Source organism: Salvelinus fontinalis, chromosome 16, assembly GCF_029448725.1.
Source record: "Salvelinus fontinalis isolate EN_2023a chromosome 16, ASM2944872v1, whole genome shotgun sequence".
NCBI lineage: Eukaryota > Metazoa > Chordata > Actinopteri > Salmoniformes > Salmonidae > Salvelinus > Salvelinus fontinalis.
In genome coordinates, this window is record NC_074680.1 from 31,645,081 (window position 1) to 31,673,000 (window position 27,920).

A 27,920-nucleotide genomic window follows, 5' to 3' on the forward strand; every position below is an offset into this window, starting at 1 on the left:
TTGATATGCCACCTGTCAGGTGGATGGATTATCTAGGCAAAGGAGAAATCCTCACTGAATGGGATGTAAACTAATTTGTGCACAAATTTGCACAAATTAATATTTTTGTGCGTATGGAAAGATGGTAGCTACTTTCTCTTGTTGCTGGGTCTCTTTTTGTAGCTGTTGTATTACTTAAGTTTAATGATTTTAAAATGTGCAATAATCATCATTATATCTCAGTGTGGTGTTCCCCAAGTGGACATTTTATGTATTTTATGTAACAAGAGTGGTGTGGAGGTGGACGAATGGATCACGATAACAGATTGAAATTGGTGAGCCCATATTCCACCATTAGAATGTATACAACAGAAACAAAGCTTGAACTGGCTACCTCTTAGTCCAAATTCTTAACTAATGGGGGTAGAATCAGAGCAAAATAGCCTAACAAATGAATGTTTATCATTTTCAGTCACAGATAAAAGGAAGATGACAACATGAAGCGGATGAGAGAAGAGAATTGGAAAGCAGAGGAGGAGCTGTGACAGATGTGGACAGCCAAAATAAGCATATTTCCACAATGAACTGAAAGAATAACCTCAAGACTGGTAGCTTGTCACTCCACAGAGATCCTCTCTGCTCCACATAGATTAAATGACTGGCTGGTAACCTAAGACAAAATACAAGTGGGCTCTGAACATCTAAACAATATCCATTTTTACCATGCAATTTCCAGAACATGCACAATGACAATGTTGTAAATCAGGCCTGGGCAATTATTTTCCATGGAGGGACACATTAGAACATATTGTTGCCATCGCAGGCCAGAATCATATTACAAGATAATACATCATGTGTATGACTGTTGACAGATATTTCTACTGTAAATCATATCCAGATATGCTACATATTTTACTTTTTTAACATGCACAGAAATAAACCACATCCATGTTCTTCTTTTGGTAGGTATTTTCATTATTAAACATGCAATGAACTACACAGAGGGAAAAGTACACTGCCTTCAGCACCACGGACAGAACTCTTGCACAAAAGGTATGCAGGTATGCACACAAATATGAGAGAGAGTGCTCAACATTACATTTAAACTACTCAATCGGTGTGAGGAGTGAAGTCTCTGATGGGCATTAACTAGAGCAAAGGTCAGGTATAGTTTCTGACGTCGCTATGCGGAGGATTGCTTAGAGTCAGTAAGAGATGATCTGTGCCTCGACTTGTTATATTTCATAACAGAAAATGTATGTTCACATACATATGTTGACCCAAACAGTACAAACATCTGAGCATGTCTCCCAATCTTTGGAAAGTTTTGTTCATCGAGAGATGCATAGAACCTTGTCAGTGTCATTCTTTTGAATAGTTCTCCAATCACTGCATCAGACTGAAGATCGATAAGCTCAAATTGCATGTCAGTGGGAGCGTTATCCACATTGAAGGTGAAAGGAGAGGTAACAAACAGCATGTCATTTTCCAACACTTTGAAATCCTCAAAACGATGAGAAAACTCACCGTTCAAAGCACGCAGCAGCGATGTATACTTCTCTCGTTGGTCATCTGATAGGGAAGACTTGTAGTGTCGGGAAGGGGGGTGAGATTGTTGGCTTCTACTTGGCGAGTCAGGAGTAATTTTCCCTTGATGGCTTTGACAAGGCTGTACATCTGATGTGAAATAATGCCCTTTCCTTGTAGTTTGGAATTCAGTTCATTCATGAGGGCCATGTCCACAGTGAAGGCAAAAAAAAGCCAACCATTCTTTATCTTGCAGTTGATGTCAAAGTGAAATCTACATATTTTCATTTGCAAAATCTCAGCAATCTCCGACTTCAGGTTCCACAGTCTTTTAAGCATCTTCCCCTAACTCAGCTATCTGAAGTTTGTGTGGTAGGGGAGATATGCATGACCCGACTGTCTCTTCCAACAGTGAGACAAACTGCCTGTAGTTTTAAGATTTTGCGCTTCTGAAGTTCACCCCTTCAGTGACTATCCACAACATGACTCATTTTCAGAACACATTTATAGAGCACCTCCTAATGAATAATGCAATTCAGGAAAATACTTTTCTGATCTGGGTTCTGCTCAGCTACTTGATCTTGTATCCTTTTCAAAAGACCAACGTTTGTTTCTGTCAAGTTTGGGCACACAATGGCCACTGGATAACTTCTCAAAACTCAGTCCCAGCTTTGCCACACTTATTAACCTCCTCCGATAAATATTTCCCTGTGGTTGTGCTCTTCATTGACTGCACTGAAGCAAGCTCCTCTGTAATGTCAAAGTCTGTGTTTATGCCTCGTAAGAATATCAACAACTGCGCCGTGTCATGTGCATCACTGCTCTCATCCAGGGACAAGGAGAAATCATTTACCTCGTCTGTCAGTTGTTCCATATTCTCTGTGATGTCCTCAACACGCTGTGTCACTGTTCGTCTTGACGGGTAAACATTTTCAAACAGCTCTTTCTTGTCGGGGCAAAGTATTGCTGCAGTCAATTAAACATTCTTTAAAGAATTCGCCCCTAGCGAATGGCTTGCTATGTTTAGCAATTTTGTTGGACAATTCCATCGTTTGCGGAATGCAATTTTGTGAAAAGTCCTTGCTGCTTTTGCAACTGAGAAAGCAACTATTTCGATGCACTTGCACTCCGCTCAGAAGACATATTCCTATATTTCTCTGCATGCTTTGTCTGGAAGTGTCGGAGTAAGTTGTAGTCCTTCAAGACAGCGACGCTCTCTTTGCACACAGCTTTCCCTGATACCTCAAATAGTTCGATGTCCACACTTGCTGGAAAACCCTTCATTGTCTACTTTACCTTTCATTGAAAAACACATTTTTGCGCAATTTCTAGCTTGCTACGACGTAACTGTGACGTGTGTCAGCCTGTCAGTCACTGTCTGTCCCCGTGCAGTTGTTATTGTTGGGACTTAAATCTTTACAAAGGCTGTAATTCATTGGGCTTTTAATTTTTCAAAACTTTACTATTGCAAATTCTCTGTGATCTGCGCATGATTGAGTGGGCCGTATTGAATCAAGTCGCGGTCCGCATACGGCCCGGCCTTTGCCCTGGCCTGTTGTAGATATTTCTTTTTTGTGATACTTCAGTTCCTCCAAGAATTTTTTTTTCTAAATTGACCGCTATCTTTCACTGGTTGACATTCACTTGATCTTAATTTTTCTCAAGATAAACACAGTAGGAGGGTGAGTTCTGTTAATATTTATTTTAAGAAAATGGCTACATGAGTCAGTTTACTTACAAAAAACACAGGCAAGGAAGGGGTAACATTAAAGTTTTAGAACATGAATGACAAACAATACAGCATCAAGACACTATCAAACATGTATCAGTCTTTCTGCAACAGAGCCATCCTTGTGTGAGAGTTCGTGTGCATGAGTGATATTAAATATATGTCATTGTGATCATGAAAAAAGAAACTTGTGATTCTGTCATAGAACAGTCCTTTTGTCGTCAAGGTGACACTCCTAAGCAACCTCCACTACCTGCCGTAGCTCTTCGATTAGCGGTACGAGCTCCTTCTCCAGATTGATGATCAAACCTACATACAACATCAGTTAAGCTTGAATAACCCTTCAGAATTCTGTACTTTTCATCCTCATTCATGCAGAGGAGATGATAAGGAGAGAACTTTATCTTACCGGTGTTAGCAGTACTGCTTGCGATGAAACTGATCACCAACGGCAGCCGGTTAAACTGCACAATCTGGCAAAAGGAGAGGCAATCAAACAAGGCACAACTTAACATTCGGAAAATATTCCAACTTTCCACATTTTGTTACATTACAGCCTTATTCTAAAATGGATGAAATATACCCCATAATGACAAAGTGAAAACCGGTTTAAAAATGTTTTAAATGTAAAAAAAAAAAAGTTTACATAAGTATTCAGACCCTTTGAGATTCAAAATTGAGCTCCGGTGCATCCTGTTTCCATTGATCATCCTTAAGCTGTTTCTACAATTTGATTGGAGCCCACCTTTGGTAAATTCAATTGATTGGACGTGATTTGGGAAAGGCACACCTGTCTATAGAAGGTCCCACAGTTGACAGCGCATGTTAAAGCAAAAACCAAGCATTGAAGGTCCCCAAGAACAGTGGCCCCCATCATTTTTAAATGAAGTAGTTTGGAGCCCATCCAGACTCTTCCTAGAGCTGGCCACCTGGCCAAACTGAGTGATTGGGGGAGAAGGGCCATGGACAGGGAGGTGGCAAAGAACCTGATGGTCACTGCCAGAGCTCCAGAGTTCCTCTGTGGAGATGGGAGAACCTTCCAGAAGGACAACCATCTCTGCAGCACTCTACCAATCAGGCCTTTATAGTAGTGGCCAGACAGAGGCCCCTCAGTAAAAGGCATACGACAGCCCGCTTGGAGTTTGCCAAAAGGCACCTAAAGGACTCTCAGACCATGAGAAACAAGATTCTCTGGTCTGATGAAACCAAGATTGAACTCTTTGGCCTAAATGCAGAGAGTCACATCTGGAGGAAACCTGGCACCATCCCTACGGTGAAGCATGGTGGTGGCAGCATCAAGCTGTGGGGATGTTTTTCAGTGGCAGGGACTGGGAGACATATCAGGATTGAGGGAAATATGAATGGAGCGAAGTACAGATATCCTTGATGGGATGCTCTCCATCCAACCTGACAGAGCTTGAGGATCTGCAGAGAAGAATGGGGAAAAACCCCAAATACAGGTGTGCCAAGCTTGTAGCATCATACCCAAGAAGATGTAATCGCTGCCAAAGGTGCTTCAACAAAGTACTGAGTAAAGGGTCTGAATACTTGGGTAAATGTGATCTGATTTTAGTTTTTAATACATTTACAAAAATGTCTAAACCTGTTTTTGCTTTGTCATTATACACTGCTCAAAAAAATAAAGGGAACACTTAAACAACACAATGTAACTCCAAGTCAATCACACTTCTGTGAAATCAAACTGTCCACTTAGGAAGCAACACTGATTGACAATAAATTTCACATGCTGTTGTGCAAATGGAATAGACAAAAGGTGGAAATTAGGCAATTAGCAAGACACCCCCAATAAAGGAGTGATTCTGCAGGTGGTGACCACAGACCACTTCTCAGTTCCTATGCTTCCTGGCTGATGTTTTGGTCACTTTTGAATGCTGGCGGTGCTCTCACTCTAGTGGTAGCATGAGACGGAGTCTACAACCCACACAAGTGGCTCAGGTAGTGCAGCTCATCCAGGATGGCACATCAATGCGAGCTGTGGCAAGAAGGTTTGCTGTGTCTGTCAGCATAGTGTCCAGAGCATGGAGGCGCTACCAGGAGACAGGCCAGTACATCAGGAGACGTGGAGGAGGCCGAAGGTGGGCAACAACCCAGCAGCAGGACCGCTACCTCTGCCTTTGTGCAAGGAGGAGCACTGCCAGAGCCCTGCAAAATGACCTCCAGCGGGCCAGAAATGTTCATGTGTCAGCATATGGTCTCACAAGGGCTCTGAGGATCTCATTTCGGTACCTAATGGCAGTCAGGCTACCTCTGGCGAGCACATGGAGGGCTGTGCGGCCCCACAAAGAAATGCCACCCCACACCATGACTGACCCACCGCCAAACCGGTCATGCTGGAGGATGTTGCAGGCAGCAGAACGTTCTCCACGGCGTCTCCAGACTCTGTCACGTCTGTCACATGTGCTCAGTGTGAACCTGCTTTCATCTGTGAAGAGCACAGGGCGCCAGTGGCGAATTTGCCAATCTTGGTGTTCTCTGGCAAATGCCAAACGTCCTGCACGGTGTTGGGCTGTAAGCACAACCCCGACCTGTGGACGTCGGGCCCTCATACCACCCTCATGGAGTCTGTTTCTGACCGTTTGAGCAGACACATGCACATGTGGCCTGCTGGAGGTCATTTTGCAGGGCTCTGGCAGTGCTCCTCCTTGCACAAAGGCGGAGGTAGCGGTCCTGCTGCTGGGTTGTTGCCCTCCTACGGCCTCCTCCACGTCTCCTGATGTACTGGCCTGTCTCCTGGTAGCGCCTCCATGCTCTGGACACTACGCTGACAGACACAGCAAACCTTCTTGCCACAGCTCGCATTGATGTGCCATCCTGGATGAGCTGCACTACCTAAGCCACTTATGTGGGTTGTAGACTCCGTCTCATGCTACCACTAGAGTGAAAGCACCGCCAGCATTCAAAAGTGACCAAAACATCAGCCAGGAAGCATAGGAACTGAGAAGTGGTCTGTGGTCACCACCTGCAGAGCCACTCCTTTATTGGGGGTGTCTTGCTAATTGCCTATAATTTACACCTTTTGTCTATTCCATTTGCACAACAGCATGTGTGATTGACTTGGAGTTACATTGTGTTGTTTAACTGTTCCCTTTATTTTTTTGAGCAGTGTAGGTTGTGTAGATTGAAGGGAAAATACAATTGAATCCATTAGAGTAAGGCTGCAATGTAAAATGTGGAAAAGGTCAAGGGGTCAATACTTTCCAAATGCACTGTAGGTCAGTGTTTCTCAAGCTATTCCCGGGAGCCCCAGGGAATGCACACTCATTCTAGCCCAGCACTAACACCTGACTCAACTAATCACCAAGTCTCCCCAGGCAACAATGTCAATTGTTAGTTCTAGATTTAACTTACCTGGTATGTGTTATAGTAGCAGATGATGCTCTTGTTTTTGGAGAGCCCTAGCTTACTGCCCTGGTCGGTGGCCAATGCAAAAGTGGAGAGGAAGCCTGGCCGTAGCGCATATTCTGGTGCATTATCGTTTGCCACTGAAGGATGAAATATCAGGTACACTGAGCACAACACATTGGAACATGGATAAGAAGAGGTCAACTAAATTACCTCGTTTTTAGAACAGAACAGTTGTGAGGGAGACCTACCTTTGATAACTGGGACACCATCCCTGTCTGTCACTACAATTGCATGAAGACCCTCAACACTGGTGGATAAGGAGAAAAAGAGCAGCACTTGACATAGCTGACTTAACGCCAGTCCATGGTGAGGGACATTTCTAATTAACTCCAAAGGAGTGGAGCATAGACCAGGCTTTATGGAATTCAGTTCAGACTACATTGAGTCGCCCAAGTTCAATACTTGAAAACGTCAATTATGAAACACTTACCTTGTACCTATGTTAGTCCTCCATACTTAAAAAAACATCAAATACAACCTACTGTTTCCTTGTTGGTACATTTGCAAAGTCGGTGGCTGTATTTAATTATCGTTTTTGGAAAAATATGGATTTCAAAGAAAGACAGGCAACTACAGAGGACAAACATAAATACAAGGTAGGCATTTCTTTATTTAAGTATTGACCTTGGGCAAATCAATGTAGTTGGAGCTGAATTGCACAAAGCCTAGTCTCTGCTGCACTCGATAGATGGAGTTCAGAAACATCCTTCACCGTGGAGTTCAGTCTGCTACACATGACATAATTCGTTAAGTCAAATAAACTCATTAGGTTTCAGCAACAGAATAATCACAATGAACACACCATATTCATACAACCAACATACCTTGGTAGCTGTTTGTACAAGTATCTCTTCAAGTCCTGCAACAAATGCCAATGTGTTAGCCCAAAGCAATTTGTTACACGAGTGAAGTTAGCTATAGCTTCATCTGGCTAGATGGATATAGCCAATTAGTGATTGTGCGCAAAGAATTGATACTTACATCAGCCATGGTAGAAATTTCTTTTATTCCTTCAATTACTAAAATAGAGAACTGAATTATGGCAAGGGTGTCTAACGCTAAAGAATATCAGCAGGTATTTTTGTGCTCTCCCAAGCTTCCCCTGACTTGTTGACAGCTAACGTTAGCTAGCTACAGTACGCTATAACCAGCTGATAACGTTACTGGGTTTAGGAAGGTTGCGTAATGTTAGCTAGCTGAACTTGGTTGTTTTTAATATGTACCTTATTAACAAAATGTCATTTTCACTAGCTACAAGGTATGACAATCTTTATCGAATACTTTTAAAATGCACTGTGTTGGTTACCTTATTGAATTGTTTTACTTGGCACAAAATCTTCGATGTTTTTCTGACTCCGCTTGAGCACAATGAAATCACATGACTGACTTGTTCAGCTAGGAAGAGGCGAAGCGAGAGGATTTACTCAGCCCAAATTGTTACTGCGTGCGATAAGCCCTTTTTGTATGGTCTATGAGAGAGTGCCGAATTACGTAAGGCTTATTTGATCGAATATACGTTTCGTAATGTTTAGGTTCTTACAAATGTACTAATATAAGTGGATGCAAATTGAATTCCGGCAAATTTGATAAAAAACAACTTAGTTGTGCATGTGGTTGACACGGGTATCTGCCCTCTAATTGGTTAGAATGGTCCCACCTGATCTCGCCGCCTGCCTTCCATCTTGGTCAAGTCAGTGCCATCTGCGACCCTTGGGACGTCCCTATTCTAAACCTAACCTTAACCCCTACCCAAACCTTAACCATAACCCTTACCTTAACTATTTTAAATGTAAACTTCAATGGGGTAGGTACGTCCCAAGGATTCCGGATAACATTAACGCCTCCATATTTGAGGACATGTATTGCCATTGTTAGAGCGGTCACTCAACTTTCTTGTCAATATAATAGATCATCTTTGACTTGACCCATGTTGAGCCAGCAACATCCGGGTTACGCTGTTCGAAAATGTTTCAAAATAAGAGCCCTGTCAACAGTGGAAATTGTTAATTCTGTTCTGTAGCAGCGAGTATCCAAAACCATTGCATTTCTGCAAATGGATGTAATGTGCATTACCAAACCTCCAAACCTAGCTGAATGAAAAAGAAAAAAGAGCGCAATTAAGAAATAGATTAAATAGAAAGTGGGCTACTTAGTCTGCTTCTCAGGGTTTGTCATTCCCCAAGTTTAAATATAGTAAACTATTTATAGTACATCCCCACATAGGCGTCAACTTTTCTTCCCAAACTCTCCCTTGACAACATAATAAGAGGTCTTGCTGAGAATTTACCTCAAGGTTTGAAATCTGAATTTAGCAATAAGGCTCTGTGTGGGATGGGATTGTACTTTAATGAAGTGAATAGACTCTGGTTGATTTTACAGGCATACATATTTCTGTTGGCTGTTTCTTATGCATGTCTATTTAGTGTTGCTACTAGGCCACTGGTGCTGTGACTGTAAATAGACTTTCAATGGGCTGGTACAGGCCTCCAGATCCAATCAAATATGTGCTGATGTGCACTCATTCTATTGAGATAAGCAATCCCAGTTACAAAATATGATCTTGCCTTATCAGTTTGAGTGAAATCTTAAGGATACCTGGCTTGCTATTTCTGCTGTAGTGTGAGTATGCTGTTGACCAAAGGATAAAGCGCAATAGCTATTTGTATTATCATTTGTAGTTTATGTAATTGTGATTTGGTTGACAACTAGTTTTGTGATATGTGAGACTCAAACTGAGCACCACTCCTCAAAAGGCTAGCCCCTCACTTCATTCTACTGTTACAGTCATGATCTTTATCTAATCATCTCTGCCTACTCTATAGCAATGGGGGACTTTCAGCAATTTGAACAGGGCTTCTACCAGTCAGGGTATTACATCGATGACCAGGGACAGGTGGCCTACGACTATGGCAATGGCTATGACCATAACCCAGAGTATGAGGATGAGTAAGTATATGGGGTAAACTCTACATTCCTAAACTCTTCATTCAACTTTTGAACTGGGATTGGGAAGATTTGAATGTGTCAATAAGTCTAACTCATAATATATAATGTTGTTCTCTTAAGGTCAATTACATTATGTCATGATAGAAAGGGAGATGTACAATGGGGGCACATCCCTCACATCTTCCCCTACTTTTTTGAAAGGAAAGTAGATACATTTAGCCAGTAAGATTTTTGTTTTGTTATTAGTGGCATAGATGTGTCCATGCCTGGTGTGTTCACCCCCTCTACGGGCCAGGCCTTCCAGCCTTCAAAGCCTGCTGGGACATATCAATACACAGCTGGAACAGACGGATCATTTGAAGAGGAGCCTCCGTTGCTGGAGGGTAAGACCTGAGTCACTAGTACTGCTCTAAACTGCTGGTTTATTCAACACATTGTTTTATCTCCGGATTAAATCTTTAACAGCAATCAAATTAAATAAGTAACATATTTCAATGTGAAAGTGTATATGAGTCTTCTCATATGCACATCTGTTTTATTCCTCTGTTTTGTATTTGTGTAGAGCTTGGCATTAATTTTGAACACATATGGCAGAAGACGTTGACAGTGCTGAACCCTATGATGCCAGCAGATGGCAGCATCATGAATGAGACCGACCTGACGGGCCCTATTCTGTTCTGTATCGCTCTGGGTGCCACTTTACTTATGGTGAGGAACCACCGGAGCAGCTCATGTCCGTGTGTGTGTGCGGCACGTTTTCACAGCCCAAGTCATCATGTGACACTATTCAAATAAAAAGCATTTGTAGCTATGTAAATGTGCATGTACTGTACTGAAAACATTTACTATTTTATGTAGGCAGGCAAATCCCACTTTAGCTATGTCTATGGGATCAGTGCCATCGGCTGCATGGCGATGTACACCCTGTTGACCCTGCTGAGTTCCCTGACTGTGTCCTATGGCTGTGTAGCCAGCGTTCTGGGCTACTGCCTCCTACCCATGGTGGCACTATCTGCATTCGCAGTCATCTTTTCCCTACAGTGAGTAGGCCTATCCAGTCCAGGAAAAATAAAAAGGTTGCCTAAATAATATTGTGTAAAACAACTAAGATTGGCTCATCTTGATTTATTTTCTGTCATGTCCTTTGTTGTAACTTTTTTGAAATCTTACTTGATTTCCATCCAGAGGGATCATTGGAACTATCCTGGCCTTGCTGGTGATTGGCTGGTGCAGTTTCTCAGCTTCCAAGATCTTCATCTCCACCCTGGCTATGGAGGGCCAGCAGCTGTTGGTAGCGTACCCCTGTGCCCTGCTTTATGGAGTCTTTGCCTTGCTAACAGTGTTCTAAAGGCCACTACTGTCGCTGACTGTCAACAGAGATCACATTTGAGGCACTACGTATCCCATATGGGTATCCGTGCGGTATATGGGTGTGAAAATAACATTGAGTTATAGTTATATAGAGTTGTATTCCTTTCTTTTTTGAAATGGGTCCTGGTTTCTTCTTGGGGGTTACTTTACATTGTGAAAAATGTAATCTGGGTGTGTGATTGGTTGACATTTGTGCATTGGAATGTGCCAAGAAATGTAATTTGAAATGTTACATTGTGTCAAAAGGCAATACTGACTTAAATTTGAATTATGGAACCAACAAAGACCATGTTTACAAGCTATTCAACTTTATTTAATCTTTTTTTTTTACAGTAATCCAGTGTTTAAAAAAGAAAAACACTACACAACCAAAAGTGTGTTTTACTCAATGTATGTGAACACCTGCTAGCTGAACATCTAATTTCAAAATCATGGGCATTAATATGGAGTCGGTAGTCGGTCGCCCATTTGCTGCTATAACAGCCTCCACTCTTCTGGGAAGGCTTTCCACGAGAATGTTAGAACATTTCTGCTGGGACTTGCTTCCATTCAGACACAAGAGCATTAGTGTGGTTGGGCACTGACATTGGGTGATTGGGCCTGGCTCGCAGTCAGCGTTCCAATTCATCCCAAAGGTGTTTGAGGTCAGGGTTTTGTGCAGGCCAGTCAAGTTTTTCCACACTGATCTCGACAAACCATTTCCATATGGACCTCGCTTTGTGCACAGGGACATTGTCATGCTGAAACAGGAAAGGGCCTCAAAGTTGAAAGCACATAATCATCAAGAATGTCATTGTATGCCAACCTAAGAAAATGGCATTGTAGCATTAAGATTTCTCTTCACTGGAACTAAGGGGCCTAGCTTGAACCATGAAAAACAGCCCCAGACCATTATTCCTCCTCCAACAAACTTTACAGTTGGCACTGCCATTCGGGCAGGTAGCGTTCTCCTGGCATATAAAACTTTGCTGCCATCAACATACAATCACAGAGCATCCTGTCGGGCTGTATCACCGCCAGATACGGCATCTGCACCGCCCACAACCGCAGGGCTCTCAGGGGGTGGCACAACTTATCACCGGGGGCAAACTACCTGCCCTCCAGGACACTTACAACACACGATGTCACAGGAAGGCAAAAAGATAATCAAGGACAATAACCACCCGAGCCACTACCTGTTCACCCTGCTTCCATCCAGAAGGCGAGGTCAGTACAGGTGCATAAAAGCTGGGACAGATAGATTAAAAAACAGCTTCTATCTCAAGGCCATCAGATTGTTAAACAGCCACCACTAGCACAGAAAGGTGGCTGAATACCTACAGACTTGATATCATTGGCCACTTTAATAAATGGAACACTAGTCACTTTAATAATTCCACTTTAAGAATGTTTACATATCTTGCATTACTCATCTCATGTGTATATACTGTATACTGCATCCCTCACTATCTATTCTTTACTATCTATTGCATCTTAGCCGCTCTGTCACTGCTCATGCATATATTTTATATGTATATATTCTCATCCCATTCCTTTACTAGATTGTGTCTATTAGGTTTTGTTGTGGAATTTGTTAGATATTAGGTTTTGTTGTGGAACTGTTAGATATTACCTGTTACATACTGCTGCACTGTCAGATCTAGAGGCATAAGCATTTTGCTACACTCGCAATAACATCTGCTAATCATGTGTATGTGACCAATACAATTTGATTTGACTGCAGTGGAATGTCACTTTAATTTGAATACCGGAAGTGACGCTATTGATCTGCGAAAAAAACCAAACACACGTGTGTCCCGACCAAGCTAAAGTTATCTAGCTATCTAGTGACTGAACCGTCAACAATGGGGAAGAGAAAACAGAAGAATCAGATCTTCAATAATTTATCAAAAAAGCAGAAGAAACATCTGAAAGAATTTGGGGAGGAGCATCCATTCCATGATATGTACGCAGCAATTGAAATTCACTGTGACTTGTAATTCCTCAATTAGCTATACTATAGCTAACGTAACTAGCTAGCAAACAGCTAACCATGCTAATCACTTGACCCTGCATAGAATAAAGTACACGTTTATAAATCAGATGTTTTAAATTATTTATTCTAGAGTCACAGAAAAGGCAGAGAAAACACAAATATTGGATCTGGTAAGTCTAACGTTATTGTCTCGTCGACTAACTAGCTAATCTGACTTTCAATTGCTAGTTAGCGTTTTTTGTAAATGTGTTTTCTCTTTTCTACAGCCAGACAGCCCAGTACAGTCCAGTGCTGAAAGTGACGAGGACGACGAACCAGAGCACAAGTCAGCATACCAAAAGTTGTTGTCTACTCTCAGCAGTCCTGCAGACCACGAAAGCGAAGATGAGAGTGTAGATGATGAAGAAGAGGTAAAAGAGCATCTTAGTGAAGGCAAGTGAAAGTGTCAAAGTGCACACTGATTGAAGCATAGTTTTGCTTGCAGATAACCAATACACAATATATGTCATGGTTGTCTTTAGAACAGTCATGGAGTGACATTGCAAATCAGATCGGAATTTAGATTTGTCTATGCTCCTTGATTTTAGAAGGAAGTGATGGAGATGAGGAATATCAAGAAGCAGGAAATAATTTGACTGTGACACCAGAAGAGGCAGATGAGGGGGAAGCAGGACCAAATGAAGGGTGTGAGGATGCTATGGAGGATGAAACAGCAGGAGGAGTGGAGTTTGAGGACAAGGAACATGAGTCTCAGTTCTGTCTGGAGAACAACTTCTCTGGAGAAGGAGAACAGGAGGGTGCAGAGAGCACTGCTAAACAAGAGGATAAGGAAGGTAAGCAAACATTGAGAGAAAATTAGTCCTACTAATTTAATCTTCCTTCATTCTGGTTTTGTATCCACTATCCAGCTCTGGAATTATTCATAGCTCTGTGCAGCAACCAACTCCTGAAGGTGAGTTTGGAGTGAAAAGGCAATGCTTCAGTGTGTTTCCCATCTTTTTTAGACTCCTTTAAGCTGCACCTTGACACGGAGATTAGTGAGGAGGATGTAAAATGGATCACTGCTGGCACTAAGGCCAAGGCTCAGGTCAAGGTACGCCCACATTCGTCTGAGCTTAATGACATTTTTATGTGTTCTTGTTTATTCAAGTTTTACGGCCAACATTGTGTAACCTCTCATGTCCACCTTCACCACCCCCTTCCCCACACAAATCATACACAGTGGCCAAGACTGGGCACCCTCCTCTGCTCCTCCCCCCTGGAGAAGTTTGGTCCCGCCGGCCAGGAGAAAGACAAAGGGCCTCTGGCGCTCCACAAAGTCCTGGAAACTAACTGGACGTCTCTGAACCAGAACTCCAACCCTAAGGTGGCCGTGGAGGAGGTCAGTCCACTGCAGCTGGAGCTGCTGTCTCTCATGGGTTCCTACAAGGACGTGTACTTCCCAGAGAGCTCACCACTCACCGAGGGCCGGCAGGTCCGCAGTGCCTACTGCCTCCACGCACTCAACCACGTGCTGAAGGCCAACTCCGGCGTTCTGGGTCATAATGCCCAGATGAGGGAGAACCAAGCCGCGGACAAGGCCGGAGGGAACAAGGCCAAATTTGAACCACAGGATGAGCCCCGGGACCAAGGCCTGACCCGACCCAAGGTAAGGCACCTGTTTACTTGTGTACTTTGTCCTAAGTCCCTATCCAGAGTAGCACCAATGTGTGCTGATTAGTAGTCCAGCTCGGTTGAAGAGACTGAATGTTGTTTACACATCCGGTTAATCTACCCCTTTTCACCATCAAGATATTTTAATCAGTTCCCTCATGCATCTGTGTACAGGTTCTGATCCTGGTGCCGTTCCGAGATGGAGCGCTGCGGGTGGTCCAGACCCTCATCAACCTCCTGGAGACCAAGGACAGGAAGATGGATGTCAGCAACAAGAAGAGGTTCAAGGACGAATTTGGAGAGGAGCCAGTGGACACGCCACCCAACCTCTTCAGACCAGACGACTACACCGCCATTTTCTCTGGCAACATCGACGATCACTTCAGGATAGGTCAGCAAGCAAATAGGATGTGCAGGCAAACTCAATGAGAATGTTTGTTGTCGTGTTTATATTTCCCTAAAATACAATTTTTTCAGTACATTTACACAAAACGTAAGACATTCATTCACAATAGATTGCACTCCATTTTTTCCTCCACATTTGGCTCATTGCCTCCTATCTCTAACCATTATCGACCTTTGACCCCACCCTCTTCAAACCAGGAGTTTCCATCTTGAGGAGAAGCATTCGGCTCTATGCACCCTTCTACTCCTCTGACATCATCATAGCGTCTCCGCTGGGCCTGCGTACGGTGCTGGGGGTGGAGGGCGAGGCCAAGCGGGACTACGACTTCTTGTCCTCCATCGAGATACTTGTGGTGGACCAGGCCGACGTCTTCCTCATGCAGAACTGGGAGCACCTACTGGTAGGGTTACCTAGCTACAGTGTTCGGGTTACCTGCTAGTGTGGTTAGGTAGGGTTACCTATAGTGTTAGGGTTACCTATAGTGTTAGGGTTACCTATAGTGTTAGGGTTACCTACTGGCAGGGTTAGGCTGGATTGATAAACAGTAGCCTAGATTAAGTTGGGCGCGGCAGGTAGCCTAGTGGTTAGAGCGTTGGACTTGTAACCGAAAGGTTGCAAGATCGAATCCCCGAGCTGACAAGGTAAAAAACTGTCGCTCTGCCCCTGAACAAGGTAGTTAACCCACTGTTCCTAGGCCATCATTGAAAATAAGAATTTGTTCTTAACTGACTTGCCTAGTTAAAGGTAAAATAAAATATATATATTTTTTTTTTAAGTTGCCTCCATATTTCATCAAGTTCTGCTATAAGGACAATGTTAACCCAAGCCAAAAATATCCAGTTCTACTATTGTAAATAATGTGTATAATTCAGGGAAGGATCACTATGGCATTATGCAGGCTGCCCTTCTGGTATTTTGGTGAATTACCTTCCTGTGTAAAGGGACCTTCTACACCACAGAACTTTTCAGTGTTGCTTTAACCACAATCCCTGCTGTGCTTTCTTCCAGCATGTGATGAAGCATCTGAACCTGCAGCCCTTGGACCCCCATGGGGTGGACTTCTCCAGGGTGCGCATGTGGAACCTGAACAACTGGGCCAAGTACTATCGCCAGACACTGATGTTCAGCTCTATCCAAGACCCACAGATCAACAACATCATCTCTAAGCACTGCTTCAACTACCGCGGCCAGGTCAGTGTGCACTTGGCCTGTGTGGCCTCTTCAATCCACCGTCTGTATGATTTCAACTAATGAGGTATATGCCATGCCATTAGAAACATTGTTAATTGAGTATTATGAAAGTCATGTTTTCCACATTCTTTTTCCAGGTTGCCACCAAGAATATGCCTATAACAGGCTCTATCTGCCAGGTTCTGGTTCAGCTCCCTCATGTCTTCCAGATGATCAACTCTAACAGCTTCATGGACCAGGATGCAAGGTAAAGACACACAATGTACTCTTCAGCAGTATCCTACGATGGTATATAATCTGGGCAGGAAATTAGGGCTGGGCTGATGTATGTTTAAATTGAATACTGTGATATTTTACTTGGACAATATATTGTGATGTGCAAGATGGTAGCCTAGTGGTTAGAGCATTGGACTAGTAACCGAAAGGTTGCAAGTTCGAATCCCCGAGCTGACAAGGTACAAATCTGTCGTTCTGCCCCTGAACAAGGCAGTTAACCCACTGTTCCTAGGCCGTCATTGAAAATAAGAATTTGTTCTTAACTGACTTGCCTAGTTAAATAAAGGTAAAATAAATTTTGAAAAGACTATAGTCTGTTTGAACTTCAGTTAGGCTATATCAATATGTTGAAAATGAAATCTAAATTAATTAAGCCTTGTTTTTTCACCACACAAATTTTTTAAAATGAGAATGCAACTATGATATTGTAAATAAGAACAAAAAATGCACCGTCTGGAATTATCTAGTCATTAATGGCGCAAACAGATTATATTGGATATCGCGATATTTGGAGTAGCATACTGTATTTTAGAGGTCTACTCAGCCCAACCCTACAGTAAATAAAGAAAAAGTGAAGTCTCCGATTTGCAACAGACAGCCCCGGTGTAAGACACAGCGAATACTAGAGGGCGCACTGCACTAGTACATTCCACGTCAAGATCAACCCTACTCTGTAAGTGGCAAATTTGAATACCACAAGATCAGATCGGACTACAGAGGGAAATTCATGGTTTATTTATTATAGTGAAGTTTCATTGTAAACAATAGGTTGACTACCTCCTATTGTGTTTAAATGTTATACTGACATCTTAAAATCAATCAATGAATAAACCTTTTCTTAATTTAACCCCATTTTCCCTGGCAGGTTCCAATTCTTTGTGGACAAGGTCCTGCCCCAGTACAGGGACTCAGTCATGTCCCACACGCTCATCTATGTTCCCTCATACTTCGACTACGTCCGACTGCGCAACTACATGAAGAAGGAGGAGATCAACTTTGCCAGCATATGCGAGTACTCGACAAAGTCAGAGGTGTCCCGTGCCAGGCACTTTTTCCAGAAGGGAGATAAACAGTTTATTCTCTTCACCGAACGCTTCCACTTCTACAAGAGGTAAAAGTGGTGCTCCGTTTTTAAATGTCAGGCAATTTTTGTTGTCTGTAAACAGGAAGTTGTCCAGCTGTGTATAATAGTGTTGCATTGAACTTTCCCATTGAATAATTGTCAACCCCCTATCAGATACACCATCAAGGGAATCCAGAACCTGATCTTCTATGGGCTGCCCTCCTACCCTCACTTCTACAATGAGGTGTGCAACATGCTGCAGGCAGGGGGCCAAGGAGAGGAGGCTAGCTGGACTTGCACAGCCCTCTACTCACGCTATGACGCCCAGCGCCTCGCTGCCATTACCGGGGCCCAGAGGGCCGCTCAGATGCTGCAGTCCCAGAAGCCTGTACACCTGTTCGTCACGGGAGAGGAGAAGGGCCCCTAACACACAGATGGAAAGTGACTGATATCTGTAGGTAGGAAGAGGGAACTTATCTTTCAACAGCCACTTTGGTTTTACGACACAGGTCATCAATGATGCCGATCATGGAAATGTATTGACTTTAGTCAGACATGCTGTTGAAAAGACTCTCTGCTTTCTAATGATACCAACTTTGTCTCTTTGAATGTCATTGAACAGTGATTTTCTATATGAATACACCCAAAGTTTCTGTCAGTAGTGTTTCAAGTATCACTGGTATTAAAGCGATGTTACTTGAGATTTTAAGTGTCTTCAACATTTTTTACCCAAACGAGTCTATGAAATTGTGAGTCTATTACCAGCATTCAAATGTTTTGTTATTTGTCATTTTAGCATATTGCTTTTAAATACTTTAAGTGATACGGATGTGCACCTTTGCTTTGATAATTTACTTGTCTTAATTTTTCTATGATCTCAGTCTGGTAATCAACTTAATGTTGAGAGTAAAAATAGAATACACAAGATATAATTAAAAAAATTGCTCGTGCATCAACAGTTTTTCACTTATTTTAGTCACCGGTTCACTCAATTAGCCATATCTGCTAACAATTTTTATTGGTAGTTAGCTGGCTAGACTATCTAAATTTACCGACTGGGCACGCAGGGCATGTGCCCAGGCCTCCAGGGGGCCCACATTGATTTTGTTAGTCATGCTCACTCAGATATCATATTTACATGGCGCAAGTCACTGCAAAATGTGTCGAATTGTAAGAAATTTGCTTTAACACTACCAAAACAACATTCTTTGCTGTCAAGATGGGGCCAGTAAAATGTTTTGCCGGCTAGGTGCCCCAAAAGACAAGGGCCGGCTACTAGTAATAATGTATTTAAAATGTAACTTTTTGGGTTACCTAACCCAATTCACAAATTAGTTAATCTTTCATTCTGTTTGGTTTGGCGCCCCCCCCCCCCCCCCCCCCCCTCCCCCCTCCCTTGGGTTGTGCTGTGGCGGAGATCTTTGTGGGCTATACTCGGCCTTGTCTCAGGATGGTAAGTTGGTGGTTGAAGATATCCCTCTGGTGTGGGGGCTGTGCTTTGGCAAAGTGGGTGGGGTTATATCCTGCCTGTTTGGCCCTGTCCGGGTGTATCATCGGATGGGGCCACAGTGTCTCCTGACCCCTCCGGTCTCAGCCTCCAGTATTTATGCTGCAGTAGTTTACGTGTCGGGGGGTTAGGGTCAGTCTGTTATATCTGGAGTACTCCTGTCTTTCCGGTGTCTTGTGTGAATTTAAGTATGCTCTCTCTAATTCTCTTTCTCTCGGAGAACCTGAGCCCTAGGACCATGCCTCGGGACTACCTGGCATGATGGCTCCTTGCTGTCCCCAGTCCACCTGGCCGGGCTGCTGCCCCAGTTTCAACTGTTCTGCCTGCGGCTATGGAACCCTGACCTGTTCACCGGACGTGCTACCTGTCCCAGACCTGCTGTTTTCAACTCTCTAGAGACAGCAGGAGCGGTAGAGATACTCTGTGATTGGCTATGAAAAGCCAACTGACATTTACTCCTGAGGTTCTGACTTGTTGCACCCTCGACAACTACTGTGATTATTATTATTTGACCATGCTGGTCATTTATGAACATTTGAACATCTTGGCCATGTTCTGTTATAATCTCCACCCGGCACAGCCAGAAGAGGACTGGCCACCCCTCATAGCCTGGTTCCTCTCTAGGTTTCTTCCTAGGTTTTGGCCTTTCTAGGGAGTTTTTCCTAGCCGCCGTGCTTCTACACCTGCATTGCTTGCTGTTTGGGGTTTTAGGCTGGGTTTCTGTACAGCACTTTGAGATATCGGCTGATGTAAGAAGGGCTATATAAATAAATTCGATTCATCAAGAAATTCTAAGAAGTATTAGATCTATTCTATGTGTGTGCTATTTCTATGCTTCCCATTCTTAAGTTGCATCTTCTTTCAGTTTTGTACACCTGCTTCAAACAGCTGAAAATACAATATGGAAAATATATTTCAGAACGGTTTAGATGGTTCAATAATTCTCTACACAATAATTCTCTGCTTTGTCACAAACTGAAATTAGGCGAACTATTATAATTTTAGCGACCAGGTAAACGCTGAGTTATTTCTTCATAGTGCATTAAGAGTTTAGCATAACTACATGGATTGATTCCACAAATCAGTTGACTGGCTGCATGTGTGGATATGGATACTACACCTGCGAGCAACTGCTGCCCCTCATAAGTTCAGAATTTTATATACGTTATACTTTTGTTCAGTGTGTAAAGTATTGGTCCCATGTTTAATGAGCTAAAATAAAAGATCCCAGAAATGTTCCATACGCACAAAAAGCTTGTCTCAAATTAGGTGCATCCCCGTTAGTGAGCATTTCTCCTTTGCTGAGATAATCCATCCACCTGACAGGTGTGGTATATCAAGAAGCCGATTAAAGAGCATGATCATTGCACCTTGTGCTGGGGGCAAATGGTCACTAAAACATCTCAAGTTGAGGGAGTGTGTAATAGGAATGTCAACCAGAGCTGTTGCCAGAGAACTGAATGTAAATTTCTACCATAAGCTGCTCCAACGTTGTTTTAGAGAATTTGGCAGTACGTCCAACCGGCCTCACAACCGCAGACCCCATGTATGGCGTGTGGGGGAGCGTTTTGCTGAAGTCAACATTGTGAACAGAGTGCCAACAGTGTTATGGTATGGGCAGGCATAAGCTACACACACAATTGCATTTTATTTATGGTAATTTGATTGCACACATACCGTAATCGAGGCCCATTGTGCAATTCATCCGCCGCCATAATGCACAGGCCCATGGCGCAAGGATCTGTACACAATTCTTGGAAGCTGAACATGTCCCATTTCTTCCCCCATGGCCTGCATACTCAGACGTCACCCGTTGAGCATGCTCTGAATCGACAGCGTGTTGCAGTTCCGGCCAATATCCAACAACTGCACAGCCATTGAAGAGTGGGACAACATTCCACAAACAGCCTGAGTAACTCCATGAGAAGGAGATGTGCTGCATGAGGTAAATGGTCACAACAGATACTGACTGGTTTTCTAATCCACATACATCCCTTTTTTAAAGTTGTGTGACCAACAGATGCATATCTATTCCCAGTCATGTGAAATCCATAGATTAGGGCCTAATTTAAAGTATTTCAATTGACTGATTTCCTTATAGGAACTGTAACTGTGAAATTGTTACATTTATATTTTTGTTCAGTATAGTTAGCGAGTATCCTCAAGGTGCGTTATCCAGTATCCTATCCACCCAACAGACACTGCCTTTTCCCCCAGAAAGGACCAACATTATTCAGCTCTGCACCTACGTTTTATTTAAATTATTTTTGTTAAATTACAAAATTGAAAGTTTCCATAGGAAAGCAATACAAATGTGCAATCCCATCTCTTTCGTATCCATTAAAAAAAAAATGCATCTTAAACATGAATAATTATCATTAACTGATGTACTACCCAGCAACAAACAAAAAAACATTAAATACAGAAAAGGAGAAGGGACAGTCTGCATGTTGAGTCCCTACACTGAAAGGGGTCGGTGTGAAAGAGGATTCAGAGAAAATTAAACATCTGTAGCAGCCATTACCTGGCAAAGTAATCAGCACTCAAACAGCCCTTTTAGAGTCATGAGATGTGGTAGTGGAGTCAACTGAAATGGACCCTTCTAGGAGTTGGAGAGAAAAACCACCCATGACACCGCCATGTAAAATGACAATGTTAATGTTACAAGTGCTCTCATTTAGAGCGACTTAGCTCAGTGCAAATGAAGGCATCCTGTGGCCCCTACAATAAATGAACATTCAACCTTGGTGTTATAGGCATTAGCCAATCAGACCCCTGTAACAATAGGACTACAACCCTCTGAGATATTGAGAGATTCAGCCTCAGCTCAGGATTAGACCCGTCTTTCATACAGAAAAGAAAGAAATGTGCACCAACATGCCCCTCATTCTCCAGTCAAGTAACTGGCCTTTCAATGGTACGAGTAAAAAAAAAATGAATAGGAAATTAACACAGGCTACTGGCCCCATAGAGTGGCAGTGTGGTGGTGGGTATGTATGAGATTATGTTGGTGTTGTGTTTAGAGCACACGGGTCTGGCAAGGCTTGGTGGGCAGCTCCAGGCTGCTCTCATGGCCACAGCTGGATGTCACACAGGACATATCCTCCAAAGGAGTGGGCATCCCCTGGGCACAGATCTGCTGCATGCACTGCCTACACAGGACAAGAGCGATTTAGAATCAGAATGAAGGTTGAGGATTGATGAGACACCACTGTATGGAAACATTCAGCCAGTCACATTCAATTGGTGTCCATATAATTATACTACATTTCCAATAACTTACCAAGCTGTGCGGGACATAGTATAATAGATGTCTGGCTTCTGGAAGCCGTTGAAGGTAGAGGAGGCAGCCACAGTGTAGGCACCCATGTTCTCAAACAGCAGCCACTCTCCCACCTGCATGTCAGGCAAGGTGCACATCTCAGCGATGCGGTCCAGGCCATCGCAGGTTGGTCCCCAGATGCTGCAGGGGTACATACGCTCATCTGGTTTTGGCTTCTGTAGGAGGATGAAGAGAGCAGGGATTAAACAATCAAACTTACTTTACTGGTTTTATAAAATGTGCTTTTGTGTGAGTTTGGTTGAAATGAGGTGTTTGGTTGAAATCAACGTACCTTGTGCAGGGTAGGCAGGGGGTGAGCATGGTCATATAGAATACAGTTGAAGGAGCCGTAGACCCCATCGTTCACATAGTACATCAGAGTCCGGTCACTAGTCCAATCGTCATCCTCTGTAGGGGCAGAGATTAATGAAACTTTGCTAACTTTAAGTTACGTGATGCAATGTTATTTCGCACATCAGGCAGTAGCCACAAGTTAGCGGATTGAGTAGAGTTTGCTCTTACCGTCAGAGGCAGACTGCTCGTTCATGATAACCTTCTTGGCAATGATGTTAACAGCTAGGGTGTAGGCAGAGGCCACGTAGTAGCGGCCTGGTTCGGCTATGATCCGGATCCCAGAGTCGGCAGGAAAATACTTGTCCAGCGCTGGGTTGATAACTGCTGTGATCTCTTCAAACTTGAGCTTGGTGTCCTCAGACCCAGGAAAACCGCCACCAATGTCCAGGAGGGTCATGTTGAATCCCACCTCAGCCTGAAGAAACAAACAAAAGAGTTAGGCCTACCGCTGCGGGCCAACTGCGTCCCTTCACTGGAAACGAACCAAATTTACCAGGTAAAGGGTCCATTTTTTAAATGTATCAATTCAAGTGATAAGTTAAAGCAGAAAAAGCAACTCACCCCCATGTCGAAGACACAGCGTGCGTCAGAGATGGCCTGGCTGAAGGTGTCTGGGTCAGTGCAGCCGCTGCCCACGTGGAAGCTGACCCCAATAACATCCAGGCCCAGCTCCTTAGCCCGCTCCAGGAGACCCCGGCAGGCCTTCAGGGTGGCACCAAACTTCACACTCAGCCGGCACACTGCCTTGGAATCATCTGTGGCAATGCGCAGTACCAGTCTGGACAAGGAGAGATAAGTAAGGTGTACTTCTCTAGAGTAGCCAAATAAGTTCCTGACAATCCAAGTGTTTTCAGTGTGGCTAAAGAATGGGGGTGGAGGTCTCTTACTTTGCATCGTCGTGGTACCGAGCAACCTTCATGAGCTCCACATCACTGTCGAAGGTCATCATCTGCACTCCGTGGGCAGAGGCATACTTGATCTGGGACACCTGCTTGCAGGGGTTGGCGTAGATGATCCTGTTAGCATCCACACCCAGAGACTGAACGATCTGGATCTCAGTCTGATGGGACAAAGACAGACTGGGTCAGTACAGGAAACACATTCACAAGGCAGCAGGGTTTGTCAGGAGCGCTTTAGAAAGAGACAAACCTTGCTTGCACAGTCAAAGCCAGCGTTCAAGGAAGCCAGGGTCGTGACAACAGCCCGACTGTCGTTGCATTTGACAGCATAGAAGGGCGTGATGCGAGGCATGGCACGCGCCCATCGCATGTGCTTCTTCAGCACGTCACCCAAGTCGCACACGTAGAAGGCATCCTTATCATCCTGGAGGGGCAAAGACATGGATGCAAGCGAATTAAGAAATACATCTTACACTGACAAATGCCTCGACATCAAATCACACTTCTCACACCAAATGCAGCAAAATCTGAGACAACAGGAAGTGGTTCTTACAGACATGGATGTCTCGTTGATTTTCTGCTCAACAATGTCACGGGCACAGAAACCCTCCTCCAGGAAGACAAAATCAGGAGCAAAAGTGTTCATGGTCGAAGAAGATATTTAAAGACTGTCACAAAAGAACTGTGGAAAAAGGAGATCAGAGTTAAAAATCATAGCACAGACCCAAAAACATTGTTTCCCAATGTTAGCTAGTTTATCAGTGGGCTAGTTGTTCAAGGAATAGCCTATCAATGTTGACTCAGTGACCTGCACACTTTACAAGGGCAATTCCCTGATAGTAAAATGTTTGTACATTGTCATCTGGAACATGCCTAAATTAGTAGCATTACTCCCAAAGACAGTACACCAATTACAACCAACCCCAGCTGCTCATAGGCCTGTACTGTAACATCTATTCCAGAAGATATTGTGACATGTATGTTGGAAATGACAGTGGAATGGAAAGCAACCCTTACTTGGACAAGAAAAAGAGATGGAATTTGGCAACGTAGTTTAATCAGGTGCAGAGCAGCCAAGGTGGTTCACCAGTGAAGTTGAAGCCTTTCAGGTAAGACTCTAGGCCGGGGCCTGCAGAGTAGCCAGTGTGCGCTTTCCTAAAGCGAGTATTCTGCAAACAGAAAGCTCAAATGTGTGAAAATACAGTAGCATTAAAACAGGACAGTGTCTATGCTGCGTTAGTGTCTTCAATGAATATTTCCATAATTCATTCAACCAGCCCGTTAGCAGTTTAGATAATCATATAGCCTAGTATGACTGAGAAGCAGTTACTGTTGGCATCGCAAGTGTTATCAGAGAGTATTAATGGCCAATATACTTGCTTTTTTACATTATCGGACAATCTGAAGGATTTTTTGTTGAACAACCACACCCTCGAGAAGGCCGACTACAGGGCAATCTTTTATCCGGTTCTCAAAAGGATACAACGTCACTCGACAAGTCTCTACTAACCAGTAAGGGAGAAACCGCCTCTATGACAAGGACACTGCTAAAGTATCCAAATAGCAGGGAGACAGTGGCTAAATCGTTAAGTGACATGAAAAGGAACCAATCAGGAAAGACTGACGAAAAACAAACGCTTCTTGGCTGAACCAATCAGTATTTTATCCGCTTGGCGCGCCATTATAATGGGCGCATTTGACATTGCAGCCGACATTAAAGGCGAGTCGAGACTGACCGATCTCCAAATCACCCTGCTTCATAAACAATTACTCCTCAACATAACTTCTAGATGTGTTAGTCTGTCACAATTTACCCATGATACATCACGGTTTTGATGCTCTCGAACACGGTCCAAAATTCTTAATTCATTCATTAACGCCATGCCAGCATGGCCACACAAGCTTCGTCAATGTAGCCTAATGTTACCGGTATACACTTCATTATAAATTACATTTTAGCAAGCTAGTTAAAGACATTGTGTGGGGACTGGGAGTTGACGAATGTAACAAAAAATCTCATTCCCGCGGTCCAAACCATACTTCAAACCCAACCCCAGGTTCGACAAGGTATACACGGCGTCCCTTGGGGCTGCTCCAAACCCATCACTTCCATTAAACCAAAAACGTATTAGAAGATAGAGATACGTAACGCTAACTAACGTTGCACGAGGTGGCATATCCTTTTCGCTCTGGGAGACCTGTACTGTTACACAGATCAATGTAACGTTACAGGTCTCCGTGAGCGAAGAGGCTAAATGTGGCATTATCATAATATTACTTTAGCTAAACACAATTTGACACAATCTGACTAAGCCAACGTGGATATCGCAATACATGGATGAATACGATAGCCTACCTAGCTAACCTGTTTAAAATAAATACATTTGTGAAAATGTAGGATAAATTATTGAAGGCTTACCTTAAAAAGCATTTACAAAGAGTGTGTCCATTAGACCAGAATCCTGGAAAATATGACTCGGTTTTTCCTCGTCAGTCGAGTCTGTCACGAAACTGTGTAGCGCGCTCTAACTGAATTACAACTGGAAAGTTGAAGCTAACGTTTCGATACGACCGTATTTATAGAGGTGCTGTCTCCAAGGCAACACACCAGCTGAAACCAGCCTTCTGTAGACTTAGGAACCGGTTTAGTCTTGTCACCGGCTCCATGTGCTCTAGGAGGAAGTAAGACGCGGTAGCTAGAGAGCGTCTCTTCGTTCTTCTTCTTTGGTATCATGGCATTCGCACATTTTGTTTGTGCATGCCGCCACCTACTGTGTGGTAGTGTGTGGTCAATCACGTTACTTTTTTAATTTTGTAAAAGGAAAAAAGTTGCACCACCAACTAACCCTACACCTATATACCACTATTTAATATTTTTTTTAAATCATCACTCCATTCCACTACTTTGACCCTAACTGATCCTACACCAGGCCGAAGGCCTGGGAGGACAGGAGTCTTTCTTTAAACACACCTTGTATCTATTCTGCAGTAACCCTTACAAGAAAACAAAGCAGTTTTGAAACTGCAGTAAAAATGCAGTAACTGCAGTCAACTGTGGCATTTTGGACTCAGTAATTGCCGAATAAATTCAGTGTACTGCACTGCAGTCTGCAGTTACATTGCAAAATTACTGCAGTAAAAAAATAGTGTTCTTTTGGCAGTATTTGCAGCATACTGGAGTTATACTGCACTAATTAAGCAACGATGCACGAGGGGGTGAGGTACATGGCCAATATACCACGGCTAAGGGCTGTTCTTTTGCACGCGGAGTGTCTGGACACAGTCCTTAGCCGTGGTATATTGGCCATATATCACAAACCCAGATGAGCCTTATTTATATTATAAACTGGTTACGAACTTAATTAGAGCAGTAAAACTAAATGTTTTGTCATACTCGTGGTATATGGTCTGATATACCCGTGGTATAGGAATCTTCAAGTTCATTTGCTCCACCTCAACACTTCAACTCCACCACAGTAATCATTGTTTTCAAAGGCGCCGGGCTCCGGAGAGCAAAGCAAGTCACAGGTCTTGTCCCTAGTCACGTGACGTGAAGTGCCCGCTCCCTCTAGACAGAAGAAACACAGAAAATCATCACAAGTCCACTTTGAGCTATCTTCCCCGATTTCACAATACCCAATTTATTTTCTACCCAGGCTGAGAATACATATGGATCAGCCAAAAGGCAGCGATCCACTTTCTCCAAAAATGTCACTCCCACTGGGCCCAAATCATCCTTTCCATGAGCATCAGGGTGAGGCTCGGACTCGGAGGTCTTCACCACACCTGCCACCACAAGTAATTCATGCTCACTCTCGTCAGGTTCAATTTCTGAGCTATCAGAGACAGCCGAATATGATTTGTACTTGGCGCTATTCTTCTTCAACACACATCTTCCCATTGCATTCGGCTCTTCTACTTCTTCCTCACAGTCCATAACCACATCTATCCATTCACCATGCTCACGCCGCACCTTCATCCATTGTACTGCTTGCAGAACACGCACTGATGGCCTTTCTCCAATACCCACCATCTGTTCCTTAGCACAATTTAGTAGTCTAGCTATCTCTGGCCTCTTCATGCTCCCAAAACGTGCCACAGTTGTCACCCAGATCTCTTCCTCATCATCCATATTTGCCACCCCATCTCTTCATTACCCCGGCTCATGCCTTGTAAATGTCTTTCATAATGACAACCAAATTATAGCCTACTTTGCAGTGCAGACCAACATGTTTAACATAAGTTTTACAACTTAAAACAATTCTGAATAGAAAATAATAGTCTGAAATTGTGCCT

At 43.4% G+C, this 27,920-nt stretch overlaps 4 protein-coding genes across 5 annotated transcripts; 2 read left to right on the plus strand and 2 right to left on the minus strand.

The window, feature by feature from the left end:
* Nucleotides 1–3,189: 3,189 nt before the first annotated feature.
* Nucleotides 3,190–8,058, minus strand: lamtor3 (late endosomal/lysosomal adaptor, MAPK and MTOR activator 3). The gene is made up of 7 exons (XM_055865152.1): nucleotides 7,968–8,058; nucleotides 7,643–7,680; nucleotides 7,486–7,520; nucleotides 6,850–6,908; nucleotides 6,605–6,738; nucleotides 3,645–3,708; nucleotides 3,190–3,544 (listed from the first exon to the last, which is right to left on the minus strand). The coding sequence occupies exons 2-7, from the start codon at nucleotides 7,649–7,651 to the stop codon at nucleotides 3,471–3,473; spliced, it is 375 nt and encodes a 124-aa protein (XP_055721127.1). The 5' UTR covers nucleotides 7,652–7,680; nucleotides 7,968–8,058; the 3' UTR covers nucleotides 3,190–3,470.
* Nucleotides 8,059–8,061: 3 nt separating this feature from the next.
* Nucleotides 8,062–11,264, plus strand: LOC129813024 (protein YIPF7-like). 2 transcript variants are annotated; one of them, XM_055865150.1, is made up of 6 exons: nucleotides 8,062–8,152; nucleotides 9,484–9,607; nucleotides 9,854–9,990; nucleotides 10,170–10,315; nucleotides 10,466–10,647; nucleotides 10,793–11,264. In XM_055865150.1, the coding sequence occupies exons 2-6, from the start codon at nucleotides 9,486–9,488 to the stop codon at nucleotides 10,953–10,955; spliced, it is 750 nt and encodes a 249-aa protein (XP_055721125.1). In that variant the 5' UTR covers nucleotides 8,062–8,152; nucleotides 9,484–9,485; the 3' UTR covers nucleotides 10,956–11,264. The 2 variants fall into 2 exon arrangements, with proteins under 2 accessions (XP_055721125.1, XP_055721124.1); XM_055865149.1 differs by lacking the exon at nucleotides 8,062–8,152 and adding an exon at nucleotides 8,869–8,954.
* A 1,474-nt stretch (nucleotides 11,265–12,738) lies between these two features.
* utp25 (UTP25 small subunit processor component) lies at nucleotides 12,739–18,245 on the plus strand. The gene is made up of 12 exons (XM_055865147.1): nucleotides 12,739–12,923; nucleotides 13,084–13,123; nucleotides 13,220–13,385; nucleotides 13,541–13,786; nucleotides 13,958–14,046; nucleotides 14,176–14,601; nucleotides 14,781–14,997; nucleotides 15,210–15,412; nucleotides 16,021–16,203; nucleotides 16,341–16,450; nucleotides 17,345–17,590; nucleotides 17,717–18,245. The coding sequence occupies exons 1-12, from the start codon at nucleotides 12,823–12,825 to the stop codon at nucleotides 17,967–17,969; spliced, it is 2,280 nt and encodes a 759-aa protein (XP_055721122.1). The 5' UTR covers nucleotides 12,739–12,822; the 3' UTR covers nucleotides 17,970–18,245.
* A 3,033-nt stretch (nucleotides 18,246–21,278) lies between these two features.
* On the minus strand, nucleotides 21,279–26,307 carry LOC129813023 (ornithine decarboxylase 1-like). The gene is made up of 10 exons (XM_055865148.1): nucleotides 26,044–26,307; nucleotides 24,642–24,793; nucleotides 24,178–24,306; nucleotides 23,875–24,048; nucleotides 23,613–23,785; nucleotides 23,287–23,503; nucleotides 22,894–23,140; nucleotides 22,664–22,779; nucleotides 22,333–22,547; nucleotides 21,279–22,201 (listed from the first exon to the last, which is right to left on the minus strand). The coding sequence occupies exons 3-10, from the start codon at nucleotides 24,268–24,270 to the stop codon at nucleotides 22,069–22,071; spliced, it is 1,368 nt and encodes a 455-aa protein (XP_055721123.1). The 5' UTR covers nucleotides 24,271–24,306; nucleotides 24,642–24,793; nucleotides 26,044–26,307; the 3' UTR covers nucleotides 21,279–22,068.
* Between the last annotated feature and the right edge of the window lie 1,613 nt (nucleotides 26,308–27,920).